The sequence below is a fragment of the Bactrocera oleae genome, chromosome 2, assembly GCF_042242935.1.
Source record: "Bactrocera oleae isolate idBacOlea1 chromosome 2, idBacOlea1, whole genome shotgun sequence".
NCBI lineage: Eukaryota > Metazoa > Arthropoda > Insecta > Diptera > Tephritidae > Bactrocera > Bactrocera oleae.
The window spans coordinates 93335570-93362213 of NC_091536.1; the positions used below are offsets into that span (position 1 = coordinate 93335570).

General features: G+C 33.2%; 1 protein-coding gene across 4 annotated transcripts in view; it reads left to right on the forward strand.

The window, feature by feature from the left end:
* The window catches only part of LOC106622512 (beaten path IIa), a 173316-nt gene that overhangs the window by 49251 nt on the left and 97421 nt on the right, over positions 1–26644 (forward strand). The window contains exons 1-3 of one of the 4 annotated variants that reach the window (XM_036356960.2): positions 12682–13057; positions 14088–14342; positions 15915–17786. In XM_036356960.2, the coding sequence (XP_036212853.2) occupies positions 17480–17786 (307 nt within the window). In that variant the 5' untranslated portion in view covers positions 12682–13057; positions 14088–14342; positions 15915–17479. Of the gene's footprint in view, positions 1–12681; positions 13058–14087; positions 14343–15914; positions 17787–26644 lie in introns of those variants that run through there. The other 3 variants (XM_036356962.2, XM_036356961.2, XM_070106024.1) reach the window with 3 other exon arrangements.

Here is a 26644-nt window from a genome sequence, read left to right on the forward strand (position 1 = left end):
CTGAATTGCATTAACGGCGAAGGATACGATGTACAAAAACACGAAAAAAAGAAAACATTGTTGTTGTTCTTTGTAAGTCTTCTATGAACAATACAGCATAAATGGAAAATGAAAAAGTAATCCATTTTATTGTTCTCCCTTCGTCGTTCCCCTTCAGTGGGGACCACAGACCACAGTTAATTTCCTGTAATGCCTCGAATACCCGCTTTAGTAAAATTGAAATTTAATAAGTTCAACAGCGATTCGTTTGTAATGGATTTTGCGCTGAAAATCGAAATTTGAATTTGAATTTGAATTCGAAAAGCATCCGTCGCTATCGCTAATAACAATGAGATCATTGATTGCCGCCGAGCCTCCGTTCGCAGTTGTTGTTGTGCATGCGCATGTTATTGAAATTGAAATACTTTCGCCCAGGCGCCGTAACAAACGGGAAACGCCTAATGGCATTGTGGACAATTTAAAGTTGCGTGCAACAAATTTTTATTTCCGCCGTCGGTTTGTACGGTTCCATTCAGTAAAGTTGATTGATGAATTGTTTAACGTAGTGTAGCGCCATAATTGCTGAAATATTATATTGAAACTGCCATGAAACTCACAATTACACACACAGAGATATAGTTAAATAATGTACTCGTATGTACATATATACAAATACAATTCTATACGTGCATTTATGAGTGTGCTGGTGATTTGTTATTTCGCTAACGGAAACGCATAATTTCGATGCGTTCGCTTAGCGGAAGTGATGGCCTTTCTGCACGCTTCTCTGATTTTGATTGGGCGCTTTCGATGACATTGAGCATTGCCACTCACACATGAGCAAGTCTTTTATGTGTTCAATGTTTTAATTGTCATCGAAATAAATGGATTTGAAGGGATTAAAATACGTACAAGTCAAATGACTTTAAGGCGGCTAGTATGTTGAAATGGAGTATTAAAAATTGACTTTGTATGAAATATTAGCAAAATTCTGAATTCAGAAAACCGATTATTCCCATTAGTAAAACAATGTGAGAATAGTTGAGTTGGTTCTTTTTATGGTCAAAATGTTGGCAAAAATACTATATTAATTAAAAATATTGTTATTTTATATATTACTTTAAAATTATTTGTTGCATTTTAAATACAGTGAAACATAATTCCAGGAACACATTCTAAAGGAACATTTTCTAAAAGAAAATCTCAAAACAGTTGCTACAACTATAAAATTGTATAAAACTATTATTTATATACCAAAATGTTCTTGTTTATTTAAGCTTTTCCGTCAATGATTTCATATTTGAAATAAAACATAAGTCATATGTCGCTGTGGTCTAAGCTATATCATATTTTCATAAGAAAAACCCAAATTAACATCACGAAATATCCTGTAGCTAATAGATATGAACTTTCGTTTATGCGCTCGTGGTCCTAAATTCAAGAAAATTTTTCGGAAATTTTCGCTTAAATTTACTTTAAATATGCGCTAGTTGGCGTTGTGGTATTGTTATGCTTTTTGTATAGATTTGCAGATTGCGCAATTTAATTTCGAAACCCGTTTCTTTGAATATTATTGCCTAAAATCTGTTAAAAGAAATACTCAATAATAATAAGAAATATTACCCTGAGGAAACAAATTTATAGTGAAATATGTTTTGCTGTGCTGCTTAAAATTATAGCCTACCTTTAGGAGAACAGGTGGTTTAAGGTAATCTACATTAATAGTAAAAATTAATATAAATATGTTAAACTATTATAATAAATTACTGGTTATAAATTACACTATGAAACACTGGGCTGGGTTGTACCAATATCCATTTTAGTTCACTTCCATGCTCTACTTCAAATAATTAAAATAAATTCAGTTATTTTGCTAAAGTTAAGAGTTTTTAACCTAGCCAGAAAGTTTGGTCTAAATATAAATAGGTTCTGTATGCTACTTTCGACTAGTAAGTGATCAGTATCAAACTAATATTTTTATTAGTAGGCGTCGTTTAGTGCCATATTCGTTATATCCTCTTCAAAACTATCACTCAATATCTCAATCTCCTCTAATATTAATATTCCAAGACTTTTTGGGTCACATAACTTTCCTTTCATACAGTTTGTATGCTTCATATTTTACATTCTCGAGAAAAGTTTCACATAATAAACTCCAATAGTATGTATTATAGAAACCCAAAACTATAAAAGCAATTGACATATTCAAGTCTAAGAACACGTGGTAATCCCTTACAAAGCTGCTTTTCAAATATGATGGAACTAATTTCAGCCAAATGTGCTGCGAATATTTCTAAGTTTGATTGGCATGTGTCAAAATCATTATCAGGTTTTAATTGCGAACACTGATTTTGCGCTAATCCGCTAGCACAGCATTATTTACTTATTCTGACGAGCTTATTGAGATTATTGTTATTTTGTGCCTTAAGTTTACTGCTGTTGACAGTTATTAATTAGGTGTACATTAATTGCGGTTCAAATACTTTTGAACAAAATTTGGGCAACTTTCATCGTTTATACGGCGAAGAGGCAAATTTGGGTGAACAATAATATACGTGTATAAATAAATTTATATAAAGGCATATACATAGGTTATATCATATAAAAATATGTTGGCTGCATAAAATCTTTGAGTTTCTTGCTTTTGTGAACATATTATATTTACACCTACAAACAATCTGCTTACATTCTTCTTTTTATTGAAGCTCTTGAAATATATTCAAATTTAAAGAAATGTGTAGGGCATCAAAACTGTGCTTAGCTACCATATAACGATACCATGCCATATAAGCTAACTAAGGATTAATAGTGTTTTTCAAAGAGACGACGATATCCCTTTGAAAACTTTTTTTGTAGGCCAGAAGTGATTTCAAAATCAAAAGTTCTCTCGTTATATTAAAGTAGTACCTGCCGTTGGTTCAAAGCCTTGATCTAAATACCTAAATATAGTGTCATTGAGTTACTTTTTTACATATTTTTTATGTACAGCCATTATAGAGTTTATTATAAATTTTTTACTAGAATTTTTAAGAGAATCTGTACAATTAATTTGATTTTTCAAGCATACTTTAAGGCTTGCACGAATTAGTACGAAATTATTTAACTGTCACTACCACTGCGAGTGAAATTTCTTTCGCACTTTCCTACAGGGAATTCTCAAGTACATATATTACATATATTTGCTTTTATGAATTTTGTATTAGACCAATAAACAGCAGAATATTGAAGCGTCATAAATTTATGTTCATTGTATTCATTAGCCAAGCTAATGCACATCCATTATGCCAAAACATTTTTTATGACTAAAAATAACAATAACGTTTTGTTTTTATGTTTTTATGCATTTATGCTTACTTTGGTTTTCGCTAGAAAAAATACTTCAGCGTCTGCGAATTCTAAGTGGTTGTACACACGGCACATACACATACAAATATCTCTGCTTGAAAAGAAATCACACAAGTATGTATTAGTATGTTTATATACATGTATAAATGTAGAGGAGCACATATATACATATGTGTAAATTAATGTGTAAAATTTTTCTGTCGTATTTTAACCATTTGTCTGGCATTGACTTGTGCCTTGAGGGGGTGGCGCGACTGTTATCTGCTTAACAAACACATACATATGTATGGCATATCCAAATTGATGTCTGGGACTGTCAGTCAGTGACTTCTGATGTTGACGTGCTTTCAATAACATGTCCAGCGAATAGCAAATATTTGAGCAAACAAGTGTAAGGCAATATGTGGCAGTATAAAAATTAAATTTTTAAGCAAAATGAAGGAATGCAATTAGCTATGTTACAAACACATATTGATAGTAGCTCTTGATGTTTCAAGCGAGCATTTTGACAGCTTTGTCATATGCATAAGTGAAATCGAAATTGAATTATTTTAGCAATCCAACATGCTTTTTAACAGCTCGAATTCTCGGCTAGCTTAAATTACTAAACTCTTTCCTTCGGAAGCAATTTTTGAATGAGAGGATATAGCACGTAATTATTTATTTACAACGTAATGATGTGTAATTGTGACACTGTGCACGTCATGTTATTTACTTTGATTGAGGGCACGTAGAGATCTCGCAGTTCTGAAGCGATTTGGTAAGTAAGATCTTCAGTTTCTACATTAGTTATTATCAAACAATTTTTTGTTTAGTCTTGATTCTTGTTCCCGGGGTTGTTGAAACAAAGCCTATGAGATCTTCTATAATCACAAAGAAGTATTATTTCTAGAGGGTCGGCCAAAGGGATGAGTGTGGTATCTTTATACCCTGAACAGGATACATTAAGTTAGTCATGAAGTTTATAAGTCATGAAGTCAACGAATGAAAAGTTCTTTATTTGACAAGATATCTTCACAAAATATGCCATTGTTCATCACAACTGCACAATTTTTATATCAGAATACTATAGCGTTTAGCCTTAGGTAGTTGCTTTGACCCTGATTTGAAATTTTTTAGGGACTTCTGTCAATTTTACTGACCCTCTTTACATTAATTATTTATGCATATATTGATGAAGCATGAAAAAGAGCAGGTTCGCGAAAGGAATGGATGATCCGAATTCGATAGATTTTTAAGCACGTCAATTTTTTAATTAATATTGACTGATAAGGCAGTTATCCTTAAGTGAACCTATGGTATCTAAATATATATATATATATATAGGTGTTATAACGGCAGGAACTTTCATGCCATTTACTTCTTATACCGGTGTGGTGAGTTTTTTTGTATAACTATACATCGTCTCAGTGTACATAGGCTTACTTTATCACATCTCAGCACTTTTTAGAGGCTTACAAGTAAGTATGTGTAGAACTAAAAATTATAGAAAAGTACTTTTACATACATGCACTTCTGTTACAATAGTTACAATAAACTCTACCGTTCCAATGTTCTTTCTAATTTTACTTTATGTTTTGTCGTCTATATTCATATGTTGATGACATTGTTATACTTGTATATGGTATGTGTTGTTATTACTAGCAAGCATTCTATTCCCTGCTATCGCCTATACTTATGGTAATAAACACTTTCATAAAAGTTGTGCAACAACTTTGTACAAATCGACATACAAATTGACATACATATAAATATCTATGTGGGAGCATCTTCTAATGTAGCGTATGTTTGCAAGGCAGAGGTGCCTTTTTAGATGGGCCGACAAGCTCTTGTATTCAAGTGAACACTTTCAAAACTATGTGCATATACTCAGGTATATGTTTGTAACATCTTTATATTGAAATACTGACAATTTTCGATTTTCCAAGCCTTATTGAATAGCCAATCGACACATTATACAAGCTGTTTAAACAGACTGCCAGCACTGAAAAGGTAACCGCTTTGTCTTACGTTTTCTTAAGATAAAATTATAATTTATTTCGAATCAATAATCCATCAACTTAATTAAATAAAACATTCTTTACTTTGCAAATTTTGTTTTGAGCCGTTCACAATAGTACAACTTGCCTAAAATGTAAAAGAGAGCGATTATGACACTTTAGTGAGGTATCAGCATGCTCTTTTGTGTAGCTATCTTTGTTGTTGTTTCTGAATGTACATTTTTTTAAAAGAGAGCAGCGTCTAAGCTAGTGACATCGATTCGACATTTGGTCGGTTATTATTATACAAGCATACACAGCTGGAGACAATAATTCTCAATAATAAAGAACCTATTTCTCAGTAAAAACGAACGCACTAATGTCCACTGGAGCGAATTCTGTTATCGGCTTTTTTATGGACTCCCCGAAAGTTTTTAATGGTTAGCTAATAAAAAACTGTTCCATAAACTTTTGATTAGAGCAATCTTTATAATTATTATTAGAAATGATATTCGAAATAATTTTTATTGACGATTTTCGGTTCTCTAGCTGATTTGTACTCATGAATATGAAATTCTCTAGTTATACTCAAAATTATTTTTCATAACTTTTTATCAATTTTTAATAGAAAATTCTTGAACAAGAGCCACTGCGCTTTTGAAATTTGTCCAACACAAAACGCATAAAAGTCAACGCAGCATGCAAGAATTCCGCTATGCGAAATTAAGATGCCCACACTGTACAAAGAAACTAACAAAAGGGGGAATCAATGAGAATGAGACTTTCACATGATGCGCAAAATAAAATAAAGCAAAAACGAAAACAAGGCGAGGCGATGAGAATAAATATACAAATAAAAGTCATTCATTTTTTGCTAAGGAGACAGTCAGGCCCATCACAGCCAACTCCAGTACAATTATGACGCTAAGGCTGTGGCAACAGCCGCCAATTTGCCATCAACATTGGAAGTTGCAACATTTGAAATTGAATTTTGAATGGCATAATCTGCGGTTAACACTTGGGGCTGAGGCTATGGCTGCGATTAGCAACGACGACTATGACGGCGGTTAACGTCAAATTTGATGCGTTTATTTATTTGATAGCAAAGCGAAATGGATCAGTCGGCGAAATGGGCGATCGGCACACGGATGAGTTGTGGTTGATAGCGACAGGTTGAAAGGGAGGTGTATGAAGAATGAAAAATACATCATTTGCAGATATATGTATGTACGTGTAAGTGTGGAAGACTGTCGCGTGTGGCAAGTGTGGCTCATGAGGTTGCAACAGAGCCGTAGGCGGCTCGTGGCTGACGTTTGGCTGTTGCTGCAGTGATGCGTTGCCAGTAGACACCGTAGTAGACATTAGCAACAGACGGTGGTCTCCTGCAGGCAAATACGAATACATACATATTTATATAATAGCATGTATACCACTCCATATGACAGCCAGAGGTGCTGTCAGTTAGTTGCTTTTTGCAACAGATACTCCAAAGCAAGCGTTGCACCCGCAATGATGAATGTTTCTGCGTAACATTGCTGCAAATGCCTGAGTTATAAATAAGACAAAGCAGCAACAACACAAAAAATGGGAGCAATGCGCTGGAAATGTTTATTTGACTACCATTTTGCTGACAACTTGAGAAGCTGCCTAAGTATGTTGTGCGGTGTGCAGTGTATGCTTATGAATATGTTATGGCAAGAGAAAGGCAAAAACAACAAAACAGCGCACACATGTTGCGGCATATGGTGAGCGTGCAACATTTCGCCTGAACTGCATGCCAATCACAGATAGTGAGACCGAGAAAAGGAGACACACGCGGAGACACATATATACACACAAATACACGCGAAATTATGAGGCAATTGTATAATAGCTGACAGCAGGCTGAGGCACTCCATGGCATTGTTGCAGCGTAATTGAAACTTAAATAAACACAAATGTTGCAACATTCAAATTTGATGAGTCGCTAGCGAGTCTATTGAATGGGGGAGTTAGAAGTGGTGTGAGCGCTATAGAGAAAGGAAACAAAAACAAAAGGAAACAACATAGCACACTTGTATAGCAAGAAATACATATATAAGTACGTCTAAGCGGTTGACATCGGGGCAACATCATTAAACTCATCTTTGCTCTGCTCTAGACACTGACACAGGCATAATACACATACATATACATAGATATGTATAAATATGAGAAACACTAATGCAGATGGGATTTCAATGCTTTGCTCCCGTTTCCTACTCCATTTTCAGCGCTTTTGTCTTTGAATGGCACAAAATGAGTTTATGCTAAAAGAATGTGGCACGGTCGAAGGCGTAGCGCAGAAGCGACTCGCGTCGTTGTAACTGTGAAAGCGCCGTTAAATTGCTAACTGCTACGAAAGCCTTGTAGGGAGATGAAGTCATTAGAATGGCACACAGTTGTTGTTGGGTAAAAAATGTTATGCGGTGGGTGGTGGCGGACGCAGAAGTACTTTTGTGGGCATTGACAATAACTTATCTGTACGTTTGTAACTCTCTAGTCAGCGTAAATAGGCTTGAGATATGCTCATTCAACTGTGAATGTAAGTAAATTATGTCATCTGAATTCACTCGTGCCAAATCAACTGCAAAAGGATTTAAAAAAAAAAGTACTTGAGAGATCTTTGAATCATTATTTATAATCAGAGATTATTAATATCACAATTCTAAATTTTTGGGGATTTAAGTTTTAGAATTTAACTCAGAGAAGTGCCGCTATCATTCAGTTATCTATTATTCAGGTCTATGGAAGATCTAAAGTTAATTCGTTAGTAAATAGCAAAATATATTGAAGCTCATGTTAGGAGTTAAAACTCTGCTTATTTTTCGAGCAATCCTGTATAAGTATTTTTTCTGTAGGTCTGGTCTATTTAAGGAGGTATTCTCGCCTGGATACATGAATTTTAGATAATTTTTAAAGTGTCGTCAAAAAAAGGCAATCAATATTTATGTCTCGATTTTTTTTATTAGTTATCTATTAATGTTACAAGAGCACAGAAAAAAATTTGAAAAAAGTTTAAAATTTAAATAACTGGTAGCTGAGGAAGTGGAGGGTCTCAAAAGATTGGTACATGAGCATAACCATGATTTCATGACCTCCTAGTCACCTGAAATGAAAAAAATATATATTATCCATCTGCAGTGATATCGCAATTGTCCAAACTAGTGATAGGAAAAAAATTTTTTTTTTTACAGAATGGCGACTGTTTAAAAAAAAACTGGTTTTTTTTACCTTTTTTTTTATTCTACTTTTTTTTTTAAATATTAAAAATTGAAATTTGGGGAAGAGCTAGTTCATACTTGAGAGAGGTCTAAGAAGATTCTCTGAAAATTTCAAGTAAATCGGTCAAAGTCTTTTGTTCGATTAGACCCAGCCGAACCAGTATGAAGACCGGGTCAGTAAAATGTCTATATCACCGAAAATAATTTAAATTTTCAAAATCCTCCGTAGACATTTCCTTAAATAGTTAAACTTTGAAAATATAAAAAAAACGCAATTTTTTGAAAATCTAGAATACTCCCTTAAACATAAAATAATTATTCATTTGAAAGTAATACTCGTATAATTTGGGGGGGGAATCAGCTATAATGGTAAATAGTTTACTGAATGATGACTGAAGTTCAATGTATATAATTTGTTCAGAGATTATAGAGTTACCTAGGACAATAAGCTCGCTAAATTTCTGGCAGATATCTTGACAAATAAACAAGTTTTCCATCACACACTTGATTTTGAAAGATCACTTTGTTTGGCAGCTATATCTTATAGTGGTCTGATAGCGGCGGTTCTGACAAATGAGCAGCATCTTGAGAAACGGACGCGTATAGACGGACGCTCAGACGGGTATACCTAAATAGACTCAACTTGTCAAAGGGATCATTTATGTATATACAATACATACGTTTTCGTCTGTATGTTACAAAGTTTGATTTGAGTTTCATTTTGTAATACATTATAAATGGTATCTCAGAGTGTACAAAAAAATTATTTTTATTATTATTATTAATAATTTTTTTTTTTTGAAACTTGTTATTTCGTGAGCGTCGCAAAAAAGAATGTGGCTGGCTCCGGGCGATTTGGTCGCTTGAGGACATCTGAAATAACAAAATCAAAAAGTTTATTGTTCTGTAAGCTTGTATTATTGGTTGGAACTACGTTTTAACACTTTAGTTGATAAATCAAAAATAAAGTTGAAAAGAAGTGACTTTTTTAAAGTAAAAATTGGTCTGTAAATTGGAAGGGTGGCGTTAAAAAAAGATCCTACTTCCTGCGAAAGCTATTGATGAGTAGAATATCATATTCAATTTCAGCCCAATCGGTAGAATTTTTGTATCACGTAGGCCAACTGTAAGAACAATGTTTCGAAAAAAACGCGTTTAAAGTTTCAACAAACGATTAAATATGTTATGTAATAACAAATTGTTAATTAAACCGACTAGTGCTGAATTTTAATATTAAAATAATTGTTGTACTAGTTAAACAAGCTAGTAACCATCAGCTGCTGTTTTTAACTAATGAGAAGATGAGACACGTGCTTCTTTATAATTAGAACCGATTTTTACTAAAGTTTGGCAATCTTTTTTTGCGGAAGTTGACTGTTACAACAAATGTTAATTGTTAACTGATGTGCAAATAAACTCAAAAATATATGACTAATTATTATTCTTAGGAGAATTAGCACTTAATGAGAATAATATCTAAATGAGAACCTTTGAAATTAGATAGAATCATATTGTAAAACACTGTGCTAATTAAGATGGTATTTTCAACAAGTTTGCTGAAACGTAAAACATAATAAACACCTCGAAAACTTCACATGATAACAACAAAAGGGAAAATCTGAAAATTAATTTTTTCTGGGATAAAATTCTTTACTAATATATGTATATTAGTGGTGAATCATTCTCAGCTGTATTTAATTTTGGAAATATATGTAAGTCAATAAATATTTCAAAATTATTTTCTATAAGTGCAAATTTTTGCACAGCTGTGCAACTGTTGGTACTTCACCTGCATTTAGTTCACCCTTATAAATATTTTACAAATTGATTTACACCCTTCAATCGCTCACACGCGCTCACGTCACCAGCCTCCATAATTACCGTTATAGCACGTCAACACTTCAACAGCTCGTGAACCCTTACCCCTTCCAAAAAACATCGTTTGGCATAGGCCAGGGTGTGCAACGGCTACAAAAGCAAACAATGATTATGAATAAATATTGCTCATAATAGAAAGAGTATAATGAAAGCAAAATGAAAAAATAAAAATAAAATAAAATAAACGGAAAACAATCAGCAAATGTCTGACAGAGAATTTCTAAACATGTTTACTTTGCATTTGTTATTGTTACACAGCGGCGGTCACACCCACTTGATTGTTGCCACATAAGCCCCCGCTATTTTCCGGTGCTTCTTTACCGTCGCCTTTCGACCTTAAAGAGTTAATTTTTTTGCTATTAAAAATATCAGCTGCTCGCAATGGCTTTCCAGTTTGAGCGCTTTTGCTGTTTTCATCGTTTTGGTTGTTATTTTTTCTTCTTCTTCCTCTTCTTATGCCTCTTATTGCTACTGACACCATTCACACCGTCCGACTCGCAGCGCATGCGACACGCTGTTTAACACACCACACGCGTGCACATGTGCGGTCATACGGCGGCAAGCGCAGCCAAAGTATCCCGGTTTTATTTAAAATCAACAAATCCACTTCCTTCCTGTGTGACGCAACGCGACAACAAGGCAAGTTTAAAATTAGCCGCCTACATCGCTGCTGCCACCACTGCTGCTGACATATCATCGACAATAACGACGCCGAGTGGCATGAAGTAGCAATAAATAAACACACTTGCAACGCGATTGTTCTTCCCCCTGCAACGTCAAGCACGCGGCATGTTTACAAGCTCCTAATGGCCTACGGCTGCCAGCTGTGTTGTTGCCGTGGGACTTCCAGTCAACAAAAGCGGTGCAACATGTGTTTAGCAACATTCAAATGTTTCATATCATATACGAGTATATATGTAGATTCTTTTCACTCGAATGGAAAAGGGTGCAAAGTGATTTGCTTGGAAACTTCATATAATAAACGTGAACTATATATATATATTTAAATTAATATATATTAAAATATTATAATTAATTGCTTTTAAATTAAAAATGTATATGGGTTTTCCAAGGGAAAGCGGCAGATTTGGTTGGTTAGAATAAACACGGTAAGCACTCCACCTCTTTCTCTTGGTTGGACTTAATGTTGCACGTGGAAATCATCCATCTTTTCGCTCATTACCCTCTCAAACAGTCTATCAACGGGTATGTTTACCATTTAGTGAATTTTCGGCTCGAATTCTACTAAATGCAAAATCCGAAAATTAAAACGTTGTATGGGTTAGTTAAAGTAACGTCTATGATGACTGATGCCTTCTGGAGGATCAGGAAGAAGATCCAAGGTATTTTAGCCTTCAATGTGCAAAGACGGGAGAGTCAAGAAAGATGTGTTGAAATGATTTTACCACCTCTTCTTTCAAGAACCTTCTATAACTGACCTTCGACAAAATTTTTAATCTTAGCGTGTGAACTCCGATTGGGTACTGATCAATTACAACCTCCACCGAACGGTTCACAGATTGAACGCAAAGTTTTATTTCGAGGCAGAAGGAAAGAAAGTGGAAACGTTATTTTCTGATTTGATTGTTCCTCAGAAGGTAATTCTAAGGTCTAAGAGTGTTTCTGATATAAGAAAGCCTTTCATATAATATCATTTACTTATAACACGTATAGTATAGTTACAGTATCAAGATAATTCTACTTCGATTGAATTTCCTTGAAATAACAGTTTTGAAAGTTTGTTCCTAGATGTAAAAGTGGTGGATCGCCTGACATGAGGTAACAGCAATATTATAAAGTCGTATTATTCAAGAATTTCGATTCGGAAGCTACAAAAACAAACAGAAATTTTTTGTTTAGACACGATAGTAAGATAAAAGGATTATTTTAAAGTTTTATTTTTCGAAATTTTTGTGTATATAAGATCGATGTTGTCCAAAAATATACAGATTTTATTTCTTAATATAGATAAATCCATTTATAATGAGGTTTGGGTACCTTATTTTGTGTGGTCTCATTAAGTGTCCACTTTCTCAGTAACTCTTCAATCTAATTCGCGCTCAATCCTCAAATAAGCGTGTGCTTGCTCAAATGAATGGATTGGGGTTGATTTGAGCCTAAATGCGTGCTTGATTTGTGTTTGTTTTGCTTGCATTTTTCTAACTCTTCTGTTCTTTCTACATAATCAACTTGTGGGTTGTGGCTTTTTTTGCAATTTGTGCTCAAGCATACAACACGGCTCTGTAAAATTATCCGCATTCAGTTGCCTGTCAACATGTTGAGTGTGCGTTTCGCGAAGCGGCTGTTTTATTCGTGCTTGAGTCATAAATTGCTCTTAAATACGACTGATTTATGCGAGTGTGGTATAAAGAATATTATTGTTTTGCTTAAGTTTCGGTCGCTTAAAGACATGTGTAAAATGTTTTTGGAATTTTAATTACCAATTATGAAATATTTACGCTACAACCATTCTATTTATAAACTGAAAGCTTCTTATAAAAAGTCGGAGAATAATTTTTAAGTAGCAAATATGCAGTGGAAGAAAAATTATAAAAGTAAAACAATCTGATTATTTGTTGTTAGATGTGAGAGTACAAAAAGGTGATTGTGGGCTGATATATAATGATCATAAGTGTGAGTAGGAATATCGAGCTTCGAAATAAGATAAAATTAAGAAAATGCTTAACTCTCTAGTTATGCTGTACTACCTTCTAATAGCACTTAAAAATTATCAGTTATACTAAAGATAAAAACGATACCTACAATTAGGCGCAATATTCAATAATCATTATTATTTAAGTCTTTTTTAAATTTTTATATTTATTTTTAAATAATTTCAAAGAATTCGTTGGTACATTACTGACATCTTACGTTATCATTAGTTATGCAAACAAGGAAAAACGTTAACTTTGGTTGCGCCGAAGCTATAATACTTTCACAAGTACTAAGACTCCTTACAAGAACTTGATTCCGATCGTTCAATTTGTATGTCAGCTATATGATAAAGTGATCTGATCTTAACCATTTCTTCGGAGATTGCATTATTGTCTTAGATAATAATCCATGCCAAATTTCGTGAAGATAAGTACCTCGTCAAACGAAAGAGTTTTCCATACAAGCACTTAATTCCGATCGTTCAGTTTGTATAGCAGCTAAATGCTATAGTGGCCCGATAGCCGTGGCCGTTCCGACAAATGAGCAGCTTCTTAGTGAGAAAAGGACAGGTCCTAGATGTATCATTGGAATCCTTGTATTAGTACCGCGGTCTTATTGTTTGGGTATATATGTGAATAAGATTAAGAAAACTTTTACACAAATATTTTCTAATTAACAAAATTACGTCATATTTCAAAACTCTAGTTTTGCTTGTTTTTTTCTTTACTGTCTACACATAATATAATATTTAGAATAAATAAATTAGTCACTAACTCTAAAGTGAAGTTTATGTTTTTGTTACAAATCTAAAAAGTTTCTGCTGCATTTGATACCCACATTTTGCGCAAATATTTGCTTTTCCATCCATAGAAACCAATAAAAATCATTTATTGCCAAAATATTCATATACATGTTCATAATGCTCCTAACCTTCACAATTTTCTTCTTTTGCCACAGTAATAAAATGTGAACTAAACTATTTTCTCCCCTTTTTTGATCTCACTTTCAGTTTGTCACACATCATGAAATTGACGAATAAATGAACCATTGAACTGGCAAATAAGGACCGAAGGGAATACTTTGTTGAAATTTGAGTAGACAATTACTTGTGATGAGAAAATAAAACACCGCCAACAACAACAAGAAAAATAAACCAAACAAAAATCATTACTCTGAGAAAGTAAACGAATTGGCAGCAAAACAAACAAATCACCAAAGAGAATCGAAATAATCATAGTTTGTTTGAAAGCAACTACAGAGAGAAGTAAAGCAAAAAATCAAGAAAAAACATAAAATAGTGCACACAAGCAGCGAAAAGACAACGAACATCTGTTGTCAAATATAAATGAGCAGTGCTTTCAAAGAGACGGGATTTTATTTTGAAATAGTGAAGGAGTGGCCAGAAATTGACAGCTGAACGAAGTGCAAAATGAGCAGAAACGACTGCTGTAATCTGTGTGTGCATGAAATGTTATGAAGCGCACAAGTGCCATTTTTCGAGCAAATATTATGAGTGAAGCTTTTGCAACAAAAACAAAAACTAATTGGGAATGAACAAATCATAGGAGCGAAATTTTTTTGTGCATGGCAGATTGCGAAAAAACAATTGATTATGGAATAAAATGGATAATAAAATATAATGGAATAAAATGAAATAAAAAACATAAAAGAAAATAAAATTAATTCAAAAAAATTAAATAAAATAATAAAATTTAATATTATAAGTAAAGTAAAAAATAATAAAATAAAATAATATAATAAAAAAAAAATTAAAATAAAAAAAATGAAATTACGTAAAGTAAAATGAAATAAATTAAAATAAAAAAACAAATAAAATAAAATAAAATTAAATTAAATTAAAGTAAAGTTAAGTAAAATAAAATAAAATCAAAATAGCAATAACCAAAATAAAATAAAATAAAATAATAAAATATAATATAATAAATAAAGTAAAGTAAAAAATAATAAAATTTAATAAAATAATAATATAAAATAATAAAAAAAAAATAATAAAAAAACAAAATAAAATAAAATAAAGCAAAATAAAATAAAATGAAATTACGTAAAGTAAAATGAAATAAATTAAAATAAAAATATAAAATAAAATTAAATTAAATTAAAGTAAAGTTAAGTAAAATAAAATAAAATCAAAATAGCAAGAACCAAAATAAAATAAAATAAAATAATAAAACATAATATAATAAATAAAGTAAAGTAAAAAATAATAACATTAAATAAAATAATAAAATAAAGTTAAAAAAAATTAAAAAAATAAAAAAAAACAAAATAAAATAAAATAAAATAACATAAAATAAAATAGTATAATATAAAATAAAATAAAATAAAAGAAATTTAAACAAAGTAAAGTAAAGTAAAATAAAATAAAATAAATATAACAAGAAACAAAATAAAATAAAATTAAATTAAATTAAATTATATAAAGTAAAATGAAATAAAATAACATAAAATTAAAAATAATAAAATAAAATAAAACTAAAATAATATATATAAAATAATAATAAAATATAGGACTAAAAACAAAGTAAAAATAATAATTACAATAAAAAAAAATTAAAAAAAAAAATTACTTGAAGGTTTTAACTAAATATTTAGTAATTAATTATATGATAAAAATATATTACAAATTACCTCAAAGTGAATAATATTTCCAAAGTATTTTTTTGTTAACAAAGTTTAAATCATAAACAAGTATTGTGCTTAATATTAAACTGAATGCCACGAAAATATTCCAATATTAAATATTACTCGTAATAAAGACAGCTTTAACTTAAAAAGCACAACTGTAATTTAAAACTAATAGAATTTATCTTTACAGATTTAAACAAATATACCACTATCTATGCAACATAAACCAAAAACTATTAAAGCAGTTTACGATTAATAAAAATATACATTGTGTATGTGTAAATTATTAAGTAAATATATGTGCGCATGTAGTGGTGCGCGAAAATTGAAAGTGTTTTGCGGCAGGAAATTATTAATAATGCGCGCGCTGTGGCCGCAGATTTAAGCTAATTAATTTGTATGCGCTTGTAATAGCTTACAATATACAGCAATTACAAAAACAACAACTTTAACAACAACACAAAGGCGGCAAAAGCTGCAGTAACAGATTTCGAAATTACAAAAACAAAAATCAAACGGTAATTATTAGCAGAAAATCCATAGTAGGGCAGCGGATGCAACGCATCTGTCAGCAGACGAAGGCTGCATTTATTAGTTGTTCACCGCTAACCATAATCAGCTGCCTGCTATAACGCGCGACGCAAGACCACATAATTCAAATAAAACACGCATCCGCCACACAGAATTATCAGCGCGCTGCAGACGGCGAACTGTGTAAGTGTGTGCGTGTGACTGTGAGACGGAAACTGCGCGAGTGAAATTTGTGGCATTTGAATTTTGCAAATTGAATATAACAGCAATACACAGTGCTGCGGCATGCAACTAAAGTGTTGAACGCGCGTGTAAACAGTAATGTCTTAAATTATTATTTGCGAAATGGCAATTTAAGGCAACGACATAACCAAAGGGATAAAGCATACATGATTTTTTGCTTAAAGCCGAGTGCCGTCGAAACAAAAGTGTGTGTATCCGTTAACTGAGTGCCGCGCAGACAAAAGAAAAAAGAAAATAATCTTAAGCTGCAAAAGAAGTGTGAACATCCACACACAAAAACTCAGTGTGAAAGAGAGTAAACAAAAACTATCTGCTCTAACGGCTACACGTCCGTCGCGTCGCAAACGCAACTTTCGCTGGATGTCTGTGCGTCGCGTCCGCCTGTTGGTCTGTCATAAAATATCAATTTGTGATTTTTCAATTTTGCCGCCAACAGAGAAACGCAAACGTGCTGCCGCAAGAGCGCGTCTCGTCGCCCGCATCTTTCATGAGCGCTCGATCATTTATTAGCCGTATTAGACGTGCCACACATCCTAAGTAGCAGCGTTGGCGGTGCGTGTGTGTAAGAAAACTAATAATTTGGCTAGGAACGAGTGTGGCAAGTGCGAAAAAATAAACATAAAACCAAAACAACAACAATTACAAACTAGTATAGTTATACTGTATACAAACTTAGTGGTGTTTGCTTGTGGTGCGTATCTTAACCGCTGCAGTCTGTGGCAACATTGCGGCGAAACGTGCTCGCATTAGCTTAAGCCACAATTGGCAACACACAAACATACAAACACACATAATAACATACGTTTGCGCGCCGCTTAATCCATACAATTCATTTGCTGCGCCAAGACTACGTGCAACACAACTTGACTTTGCCTGACACTTGGCGAGCGCGCCGTCTTGAAACTCTCGTCTATTCGTCTGCCTGCCGGTCGCTTGATTGAAGCGCTTCGGTGTATTGCGGCAGTAAAAACAGGCGACCAAATGTTTGCTTGTAATTTGCGGTCAATGAAATTGCCTCTTAGCCGCACCCTTGGAGGCTTTGTGTCGTCGTACGCCTCCGTTGTGGTTTCCGCGTTATCGCTGTCGACACCCACGTTGCAGGCCTGCAAGTGTGACGCGCGTGAGGTGACGATGTCAACGTCGGCGCGGCACACACACAGCAACGGCTCGGCGCGTAGCCAACGCCAAGTGCGGTGCGGTGGCAGCAGCAATTGTGGTAACGGGATTAGCAATTTTACGCAGTGCTTAATTACTTGCGGATTGCTTTTGCTCTTGGCTGCCGGTAATGGTAAGTCCCTTTGCGTTTTTCCAACTAACTACTTACGTGCACTTTAATTTAATGCTTATCGATTTTGTTTCGTAATTTTTGCGAAAGAATACTTTCTTTTAAGCCCTTGGTATGTAAGTACAATGTCTTATATAAGCTTAATTGTAAACACAGTAGTTAAATTAATTAAAAATTTCCTTATTCTTCTTAGTTGTAAGATCCTAAAAATAGTTTAGGAAAAATTGGTTATCAAAAGATCTATTCCATTAAGGAAGTATAAAACACTTTAAGAGGCACACATAGTGCGACCTCCTTTGCAAGTTGATTTTTGGGAATGTTTTTTGAAGAAAACTGGATATAATATTTTCAAATTTTTAGGCTATATATATACATGATTCGTGAATACTTACTCAAAAAAACAGAACAAAGTGTGCCCTTTAAAGTCGAGACCTGAGTGTCATTTTTTAATCATTTATATTTATTGACGTTGATTACTTTCTGGTTTCTTAGCTTAGAAGCCTTGCCGATATAAAAGCGGCCACGCTCTTTCCACCACCGGATCAGAACTGGATTTTTTAAAGTAAGCCAAGATACACAAAGCTATAGTAGAGTATTTTTTTTTAAAAACAATCATAGTTTTGACCTTCTACGGCACAATAGTCGGTGTTATGTTAGTAATACATATGTATAGATTCTTTCAAGTCTAGCGGTAATCTTGCAAGACACATCACTAACCACTTAAATGATATGATCATAAATAGCGAACCCGTTACCAGCTGCAAGTATTTCTACAATGGCTTTGTTCTAAAGAAATTGGTTTTCATCGAGTATGTGGGCACCTAGGTCCAAGAATGGTCGAGTATAATTGATCACAAATATAACGAATATAATGACATTCATATTTTCGATTATATCGAAATTCAAACTAATATGTGCGGTGTCTTATAGAGATTATTGTTAGCATATTTCCTTGAACTATGAATATTGAACTGTTGTGGTTTTCGAATATAATGATAGTCGTTTATCCGTTCCTCTAGTCCTCATATATCTAATATAATAATTTTTGTTTTTTATTTTATCTGTGCCGGTAGCCACATTTTTTTAGAAGTAATAAAATTTGGTGATTTGAAGATTGCTATAAATAGTAAAAAAAATGTAAATACTTTTAAAAATTTTGGATGAACTTTGTTCCGAAGATAATTTACTATTAAATTATAAGAGAATTTGTGGCACAAACTAATTATTGATGACTAGACATAATATAAATAGCTAACCTTTTTTATACTTTTCCTGTCAATTTTTTTTGAATTCAAGGTCAGGATATATTTATTTCAAACTTCAAACTCTTTTGTTTAAGTTTGAAACATTGTTGAGTGCCACATATAATTATACTATACTGTAAAATATATGTATATAATTTTGAACCATAGCGTGAGCGTGTGAAAAGTACACTTAATTATTGTGGCAAGCAAATATAAAAGTAAAACAGTGTTTATGCACAATTAAACTTTACGGTAAATAAAAACTTATTATGGAAATCCACAGAAATTTGGTTTAGAATTTAAATAGCGCAGCTGTTCCTTTATCATAGTCAAAAGTTCAAACCAAAAATATTTGGTGAATTGAAATTGCTGCAAATGCACATTAAAACATTGAGCAAAACACAAAAAAACAACAACAACGAAATTGCGGCGTAAACTGTTAAATATCCGATAGAATTTGTGTGAAATTATTTGTTATGGCAATTGCTGTTGCTGTTGTTTTAGTTGTTTTATAGTTGTTATTGCTATTTTTGTTGTTTTTATTGCTGTTGTTATCGTTGCAACAAATAAGCCTCAGTAAATTACGTCGAGTTATGTGTCTGCAGCTGCGGCTAGTGCGTGGAGCCTTGGACTGCAGCTCCAACCCATCTCGGGAAGCATCGGCCGCGGCAGGAAAGCTCGTTGCTGGGGGAAATTAATCACGATTATAATTTTAGCTGAATTATGAGCTAAAGCTGCTAAACAACCAGCCAACCAAACCGAATAACAACAGCAGTAATTCTGCTAAGGCATGCCACAGCACCGCAAGCTAGCCCACGAGCTCAAACAAAAACAACAGGAACAAACAGCAGCCTTTTATCGTTCTCACAAAGTTGTAGAGCTCGAATAAACGCCGCTCGAGTGGGCATTGCATTGCATTATGATGATAGTTGTAGGAGGTTTTGTTGTAGTTTTTGCTGTAGTAGAATCGAAACAAAAATCTGCACAAACACAGAGAAGTTCTAAAACAAACACATCAATGCTAACAAAAACAAGCGAACAAAACTTTGCTGAATTCACTGTATAAAATATGGAAAAAACTAACAGCAACTATGACAGCATTAAAGAAACAATAGCAATCATAAAAAAATAAAATCTCTGCTCACCACCCACACAGTTAGACAGCGGCCTCCGGAGTATTTCAGAAGTTCAATTTTTACTCACTTTTTATTTACTGGCGGTTTTCAACTGTACGCTTGCTTTATCATTTCGAAGTGTGGTGAGAATGCAAAAAGTTGAAGTACTGGTACTGGTAATGTAAAAAAAAGGACTATTCTTTTTGGTCTTCTTTTTAGTCTAAACGTTTTCTGTGTTGTTTAAATGGGAGTTTTTGTCTAAAGAACTTAACCCTCTTTACAAAGAGATACAAATATTATATAATGAATATTAAATAATTTTTGTTCTGGTTCTAAATTCGTTAATTTAGTGAATTGTTTACAAATATAATTTTTACCACCACAAACAAAGCCTTAGGTTGTCAAGTATGTTCGCCGGGATAGATAACCCATAGCTAAAATAAAACATAATTACTGAACTCGACATGTGAAACCTTAACTGTGGCTTAGACTCTGTGTCATTGGGCTTCTTCCAACCGAACCTAAACATTACCCAAATTTGACATTTCAAGATTTCGTCCGCAGTAGTTTTGTAACTATGAAGTTCAACTTTTTTCGCAAAAGTGTCGCCCCAACATTTTCACAATCAGAAAGTGGTTATTCATATCACCGTTTCAAAATCTGATTAATGACCAAGTGCCTAATTTATTATGATGATGTTCACATAAAATTTGATTTCACTTTTGACACGACAACAGCTAGTAGACAGGAAAAGCTGGCATTGTCGAAATAATATAAGGCCACTATGCTTCTCAAGTGCTTTGAGTGATAGTAGAAATATAAGAAAGAAATCAAAGCACGTCTATCGCTTGTTATTTAAAAAATTTGAAATCAACTCGAATAGCCATCACCTAGGAGCAATATTTTTGATAAAAATTTTGCAATAGAAACTGTGTTCCACATATTGGGTAGTTGGGGGCTTGAAAAGGTAAAGCACGAATTTGACATTTTTGGGTCATAAGGTGGGCCACCTCTAATTCACTATTTGTGCAAATTGGAAAGTGAAATAATCATATGAAATTTTAAATTGTATTATATGGAAAGTAGGCGTGGATTTTGTCCATTTGTTTTAGCCCATTTTCGTACTGTAAGATAGGAATGTCAGAAGAATGTTACTTGCCAAATTTGGTTGAAATCGGCCGAGTATGTCCCGAGATATGGGGTTTGATCTAAATATGGGCGGTGCCCCGCCCATTGAATCCTACAAACCTTTCTTGTATAATTTTAGTTATAAAATTTTATGTCTCTGGCGCATTTAGTTATTGATTTATAGCCCGTCATATAGAGAGAAGACAGGGTTATAATACGATTAGATCCATTTTCTGACTGTGGTAAGGGTTCTTAAAGGATTTGTCCCTAGGAATTTGGTTATTGTAGCTTTAGTAGTTTAGAAGATATATACATTAAACCAATTAGAGGGCGAGGCAACGTTCATTTAAAAAAAATTTTTGACTACAATTGCCTATTGTCCCCCGTACAAAATTATTGGTTTATATCCTAACTAAATGCTTAGCTATGGCATTTTATGGGTTTTCGATTAATGGCGTTTTGTGGGCGTGGAAAAGGTTCTCACTTTTTTGCTAAGGAACACGTGTACCAAGTTTCATTAAGATATCTTACAGACGAACAGACAGTTACCCGCTTTTCAACACGTTTCGTCACTCTGATCATTTATATATATAATCCTCCATATATGTATGTGTATCTCGATTAATTTTAAGTGATACAAACAATCGGATAAACTATTATACTCGGTAGCAACATGTTGCAAGAGTATAAAAAATTATTGTATGTGTACATATAAGAAGTGTGCTGAGATAGTGTAAGGGCAGGAAAACATTTAACTGTTTGATGCATAGACAGTTTTACTAACCAGAGAAAACCTTAAACCATATGCAAGGTTAAGAGATTTACGTTCGATGAATTCAACTCGTTAAGATAGTTGCTGATCTCATATCTCTACTATTATAAAATATTGCTAGCTGTCTTCATATAGTCTTTATAAGACTTTAATAAGGTATCCGCATACACTCTTATTCATTAAACTCGATCATTTTTTTGTTACTTCTACATATAGCTGTTTTTCTTAACAAGAGAGTAGTGCGCAAAGATAGAGAGCAGAGAAATGGCGAAGCGATGCCAGCTGCAATTAAATAAAGCAGACTAATAAAGATATCGATACAGTTTTATTTCTATGAAAATACTATTGAATAATGTTGCGATGAATTGAGATGACCATATGGTATGACTTTTACAAAGTAATTGAGAAATTTTTAAAAATAGTTTTATCAATTTATTTTTATATATACCTATATCAATTGAAAAGTATACATATGTCTTGGATTCAAAGTTTTGTCTTAACTAAAATTTTATTGTCATTTTATTTTTGTTTTAGTAATACTATTTTCATGTTGCCATGTTTGCCTTGTCGTTGACTATGCCGCTGGCAAATGTTTGACCTTTATAGTTCACAAGCACTTAGATGTCAATGCATTTATATGTTTTCTTCAATTTTACGGGCACTTTGACAAAGTGTCAGTTGTGGTATGTTTACACCTCTCTGCTTATGGGCTTCTCAACTTCCTCTCTATCATATACTTATGTATGTACTACAGTGAGTTGGGCACTCAACCCCTTCTAATGCAATACAAATACAAGTTCGTATATATGTAAATATATTTGTGTTGAGTGTGAGGTTCTGCTATAAAAATTTATTAGTATATTTTTGTTATGTTCACATCTTAAGAGTTCGACAGCTTCATTAGCGAACTCTTTGATTTTGGCTCAAAAATCTACTTTTCATCTAGTAGAATTTCTGAATGTCTGAAGAAATTTAATTGAATGCTATAACTGCATTGTCGTTGTCAATATAATGACAACAAAACTATCATAAGTACAATTCCAGTGGCTTAGGGAGTGAGTGCGAACACTGCGGGAAATTCGTGCTTGTGGGAAGGGATAATTAAAAAAAAAAATTATGGATAAAATTTTTTAAAAATTTGTGTATTTTATATTAAATGATGATGTTAAATGTATATTATATGATGAAATTAATTTCATAAAAATTTTTTACTTTCTCTTACTGCACTAAAAATTAAGAAAAAGTAATTCCACGCCGTCGGGTCTTCATAAGCGAAACGGACTTGAATTTGTAACACTTTAAATATTATCGTTTCGTCAGTATTTCAAGCAGCCTTTTAAACTGTAGTAAAATATTTTTCACAAACCTTTCCCTACAGGGCCTGTTTAAAAGTGTTCGTTTTAATTACCATCCACTCCATATAATTTGAAAATTCCTTTATGCTATTTCGGAAAATATTCGAATAACTACATAAATGGATATCCATCTAACCAATAAATGTTTCACTCTTTCTGAAGTGTTTTGCTGATTGCAACATGTAAAGTAACTTAATTTAATAGATTTTCGATGCAGTTAAACTCAAAGTGCATTTTTCATTTTGTTTTATTTCAGAAGCTTGAGGGTGACAATTTGTCACTAAAATGTTCTGTTTTCGACACAAATACACATTTTATTAGTTGTTATTCGAGTCTTAAAATAAAATGATGTTATACAAATCAACGAAAAAATGTTTTACTCAATTTTTGAAAATAGCTCAGAGGCCCTTTTACATAACACAAGAGCTTTCATGAGGAATGTAGTTGAAATACTAAATTCACACATTGATTCTATTTAGAAATAATTGACTATATTGGTTTATCTAAGTTATTTACAGTTGTTAAATATTGTGTAGCTTTCAGTTTTTCTAAGATCAAACTAGAAAAAACGTTAACTTCGGTTGCACCGAAACTATAATACCTTTCACAAATACAAAGAGCAGCTATATGCTATAGTGACTTTATCTTAACAATTTTTTCGGATATTGTGCCGTTGCTTTATGCAATAATTTATGCTAAATTTTTTGAAGATATCTCTTTAAATAAAGAACCTTCTTGCTGAGAAAAGGACGGCTGAATAACTGAAGGACTAGTTCGCGGAACTACAGACAGACGGACATGCCTAAATCGACTCAATCCATCGCGCTGATCATTTACATATATACATATGTATATATATCATTGGGTATCTGACATTTCCACTGGTATAACCAAGATCGTCATAAACTTATTATACTCGCTTTAGAGCTGATAGAAAATAAATGCTGAAAAGGAAAGAAATATATTTCCTTCTAATGCAAATGGTCCTAATAATCAAGATTGGCTTGGTAAAATGATCGTAATTTTTCTTAATGTTCAGTGATGCTGAAAGAAAAGAAAACATTATTAGAATTTCCTTTCGACAGAAATTTAACTTCTAGGTTTTTACCAATTTTTAGTCGTGATCGAAGATTCAGTAGTATACTTATTTTTTGATAATTACTCTAAAAATATGAATTAATAATATATATAAAGTATAAGGTATGTTTAGCATTCCTATTAATTTTGCGAACGAATAAATCATTAATTCAGGTTTATATTAAATTTCAATTTCAATTTGGATTTTAAATAAAAATGAGCTAATTCCAATCCTATTAGCATAGAAGTATGCGTTTGTGAAACAAAATGAAAATAGTTCATATGTATTTGTTGAGATAAATATACAAATGTATCTATAAATTTGAATACTGCAATCCTTTTCTATGCAAGTAGCTGCTAATTTTTCGGTACTGATAACAGCCTGAATGATCAAAATCGAGTTTTTGTGTGGAACAATTTTTTATTTGTGAAGGGTATACTAGCTTCGGTGCAAACGAAGTTAATGCTTTTTCTTGCTTCTTCTCATTTGTGAAGATTATAGTCTGATTTTACTTATTGTTAGAAGCTTTTATGATGCGATTATTATGGGGGTCACATGTTAGTATTTAAGTCGATTTTGTTTTCTTTTTTCATTTTCTTATATTTTGTACAATTTGCTCTGTGGAACTGATTTAAAAGAATTCCTCAATACATTGAATCCGGCTTAGAAAATTTTTTTTTTCCCATCTGTGTTATATTTCGCGCCGAGATCTGGTGATCGTGCAAGTATTTGAACTTTATAGGGATGATTCTAAGTAAATCCCATTCAATATCTTTCTCTAAACTCATTCAATTAGAACCGCACTTGATGAATTGCAAAAATTGTAAACATTATCCCAGAAATTCACAACAAATACTACACTCTATCAATGTTGTAAGAATATGAGATGCGATGCAGCAAAAAGTGAATCGGAATCTTACATAAACAAACATTAGAGATCCCTCGCAGTCTTCGAGCCACTTGAGAAACGATGTGTGAAATTGATGTTTTACTTGTTTTTACTGTAGTTGATATATTGCATCGCTATAGATGTCAACGGGCAATGCAACCTTTTAAATGCCTATTTGTCTGGCTTGTCTATCCAACTGTCTGCAGCAGCAACAATGCATTTGTACCTCTTAACGGGTGACAGCGTGAAAAGTCAATGCACGTTTGACGTTCAGCAGTGACACGGATGGGCGTGCGCATGTGTATGCGTGTGTATGTACGAGTATGTGGGCCTTGTAGATGTGCGGTAGAATACGAACACATAAAAACTACCAAAGTACTTCTATGTGTGACATATAAGAGTGTGTATGTACAAAGGATGTGTGTGTGTCGTGAGTTTTGCACTTACTACCAGAAAGGAAGTCGCTTCTAGTCGCTTATACTTCTTCAATCTGTTATTCACTCTTCCCTTTTGGCTTTCAATGCCAGCAATTGACAAGCATCATGTAATGGCACCGTACATCAATATTGTCGGCGTCAATAGCGTTCACAAGTTGACATTCACGAGCGCGCTGCATTAGAAAAAAAAAATAACAACAATAACAACAGAATTCATTGAGCTAAAACAAACTAAGCGCAAAGACCGCATTGTAGGCGCTTGACATTCCAGAGCCAAGGGCACTTAGTAATTTTCAATGTTAAGCACACAAACATATAAAAAAACAAAAGCAACAATAACAACAATCAGGCGGTGCAAGCATAAAGAAAAACGAGCACTCTCAATGCTTTCACAAGCGATAAGATGAATTAACCCTAAAGTGGCACATTATACATACACATATATGTAAGCGTGTGAGTGAACGTGCATTGCTTAGGTCCTCCCTCGCTCTTCAACCCTTCTCAAGCGTTAACGACCGTGTTCTACATTCTTTTGTACATTTATATTTATAAGCAATTTTCCTCTTGTGCGTCTCACTGGCGCTGTTGTACCACTTCTGCACTCACTCCACACTTCTCTGCTTCACTCATTGGCCTTCCACTTGCACTGGCGCCCCCCCAAACAACAAACAAACTACTCAATCTGCGATTTTTTTTTAACTCCCTACATTCACCTTTATTTAAATTTTCTTCAATCTTTCTGCTGCTCTCTCATTTCCCTCACTTTCTGCCTTTAATGCTCGCAGCTGAGTCGTCGCGGATCTATTATAGCATAACATCCATCTAATCTGGCACTTGAATGTC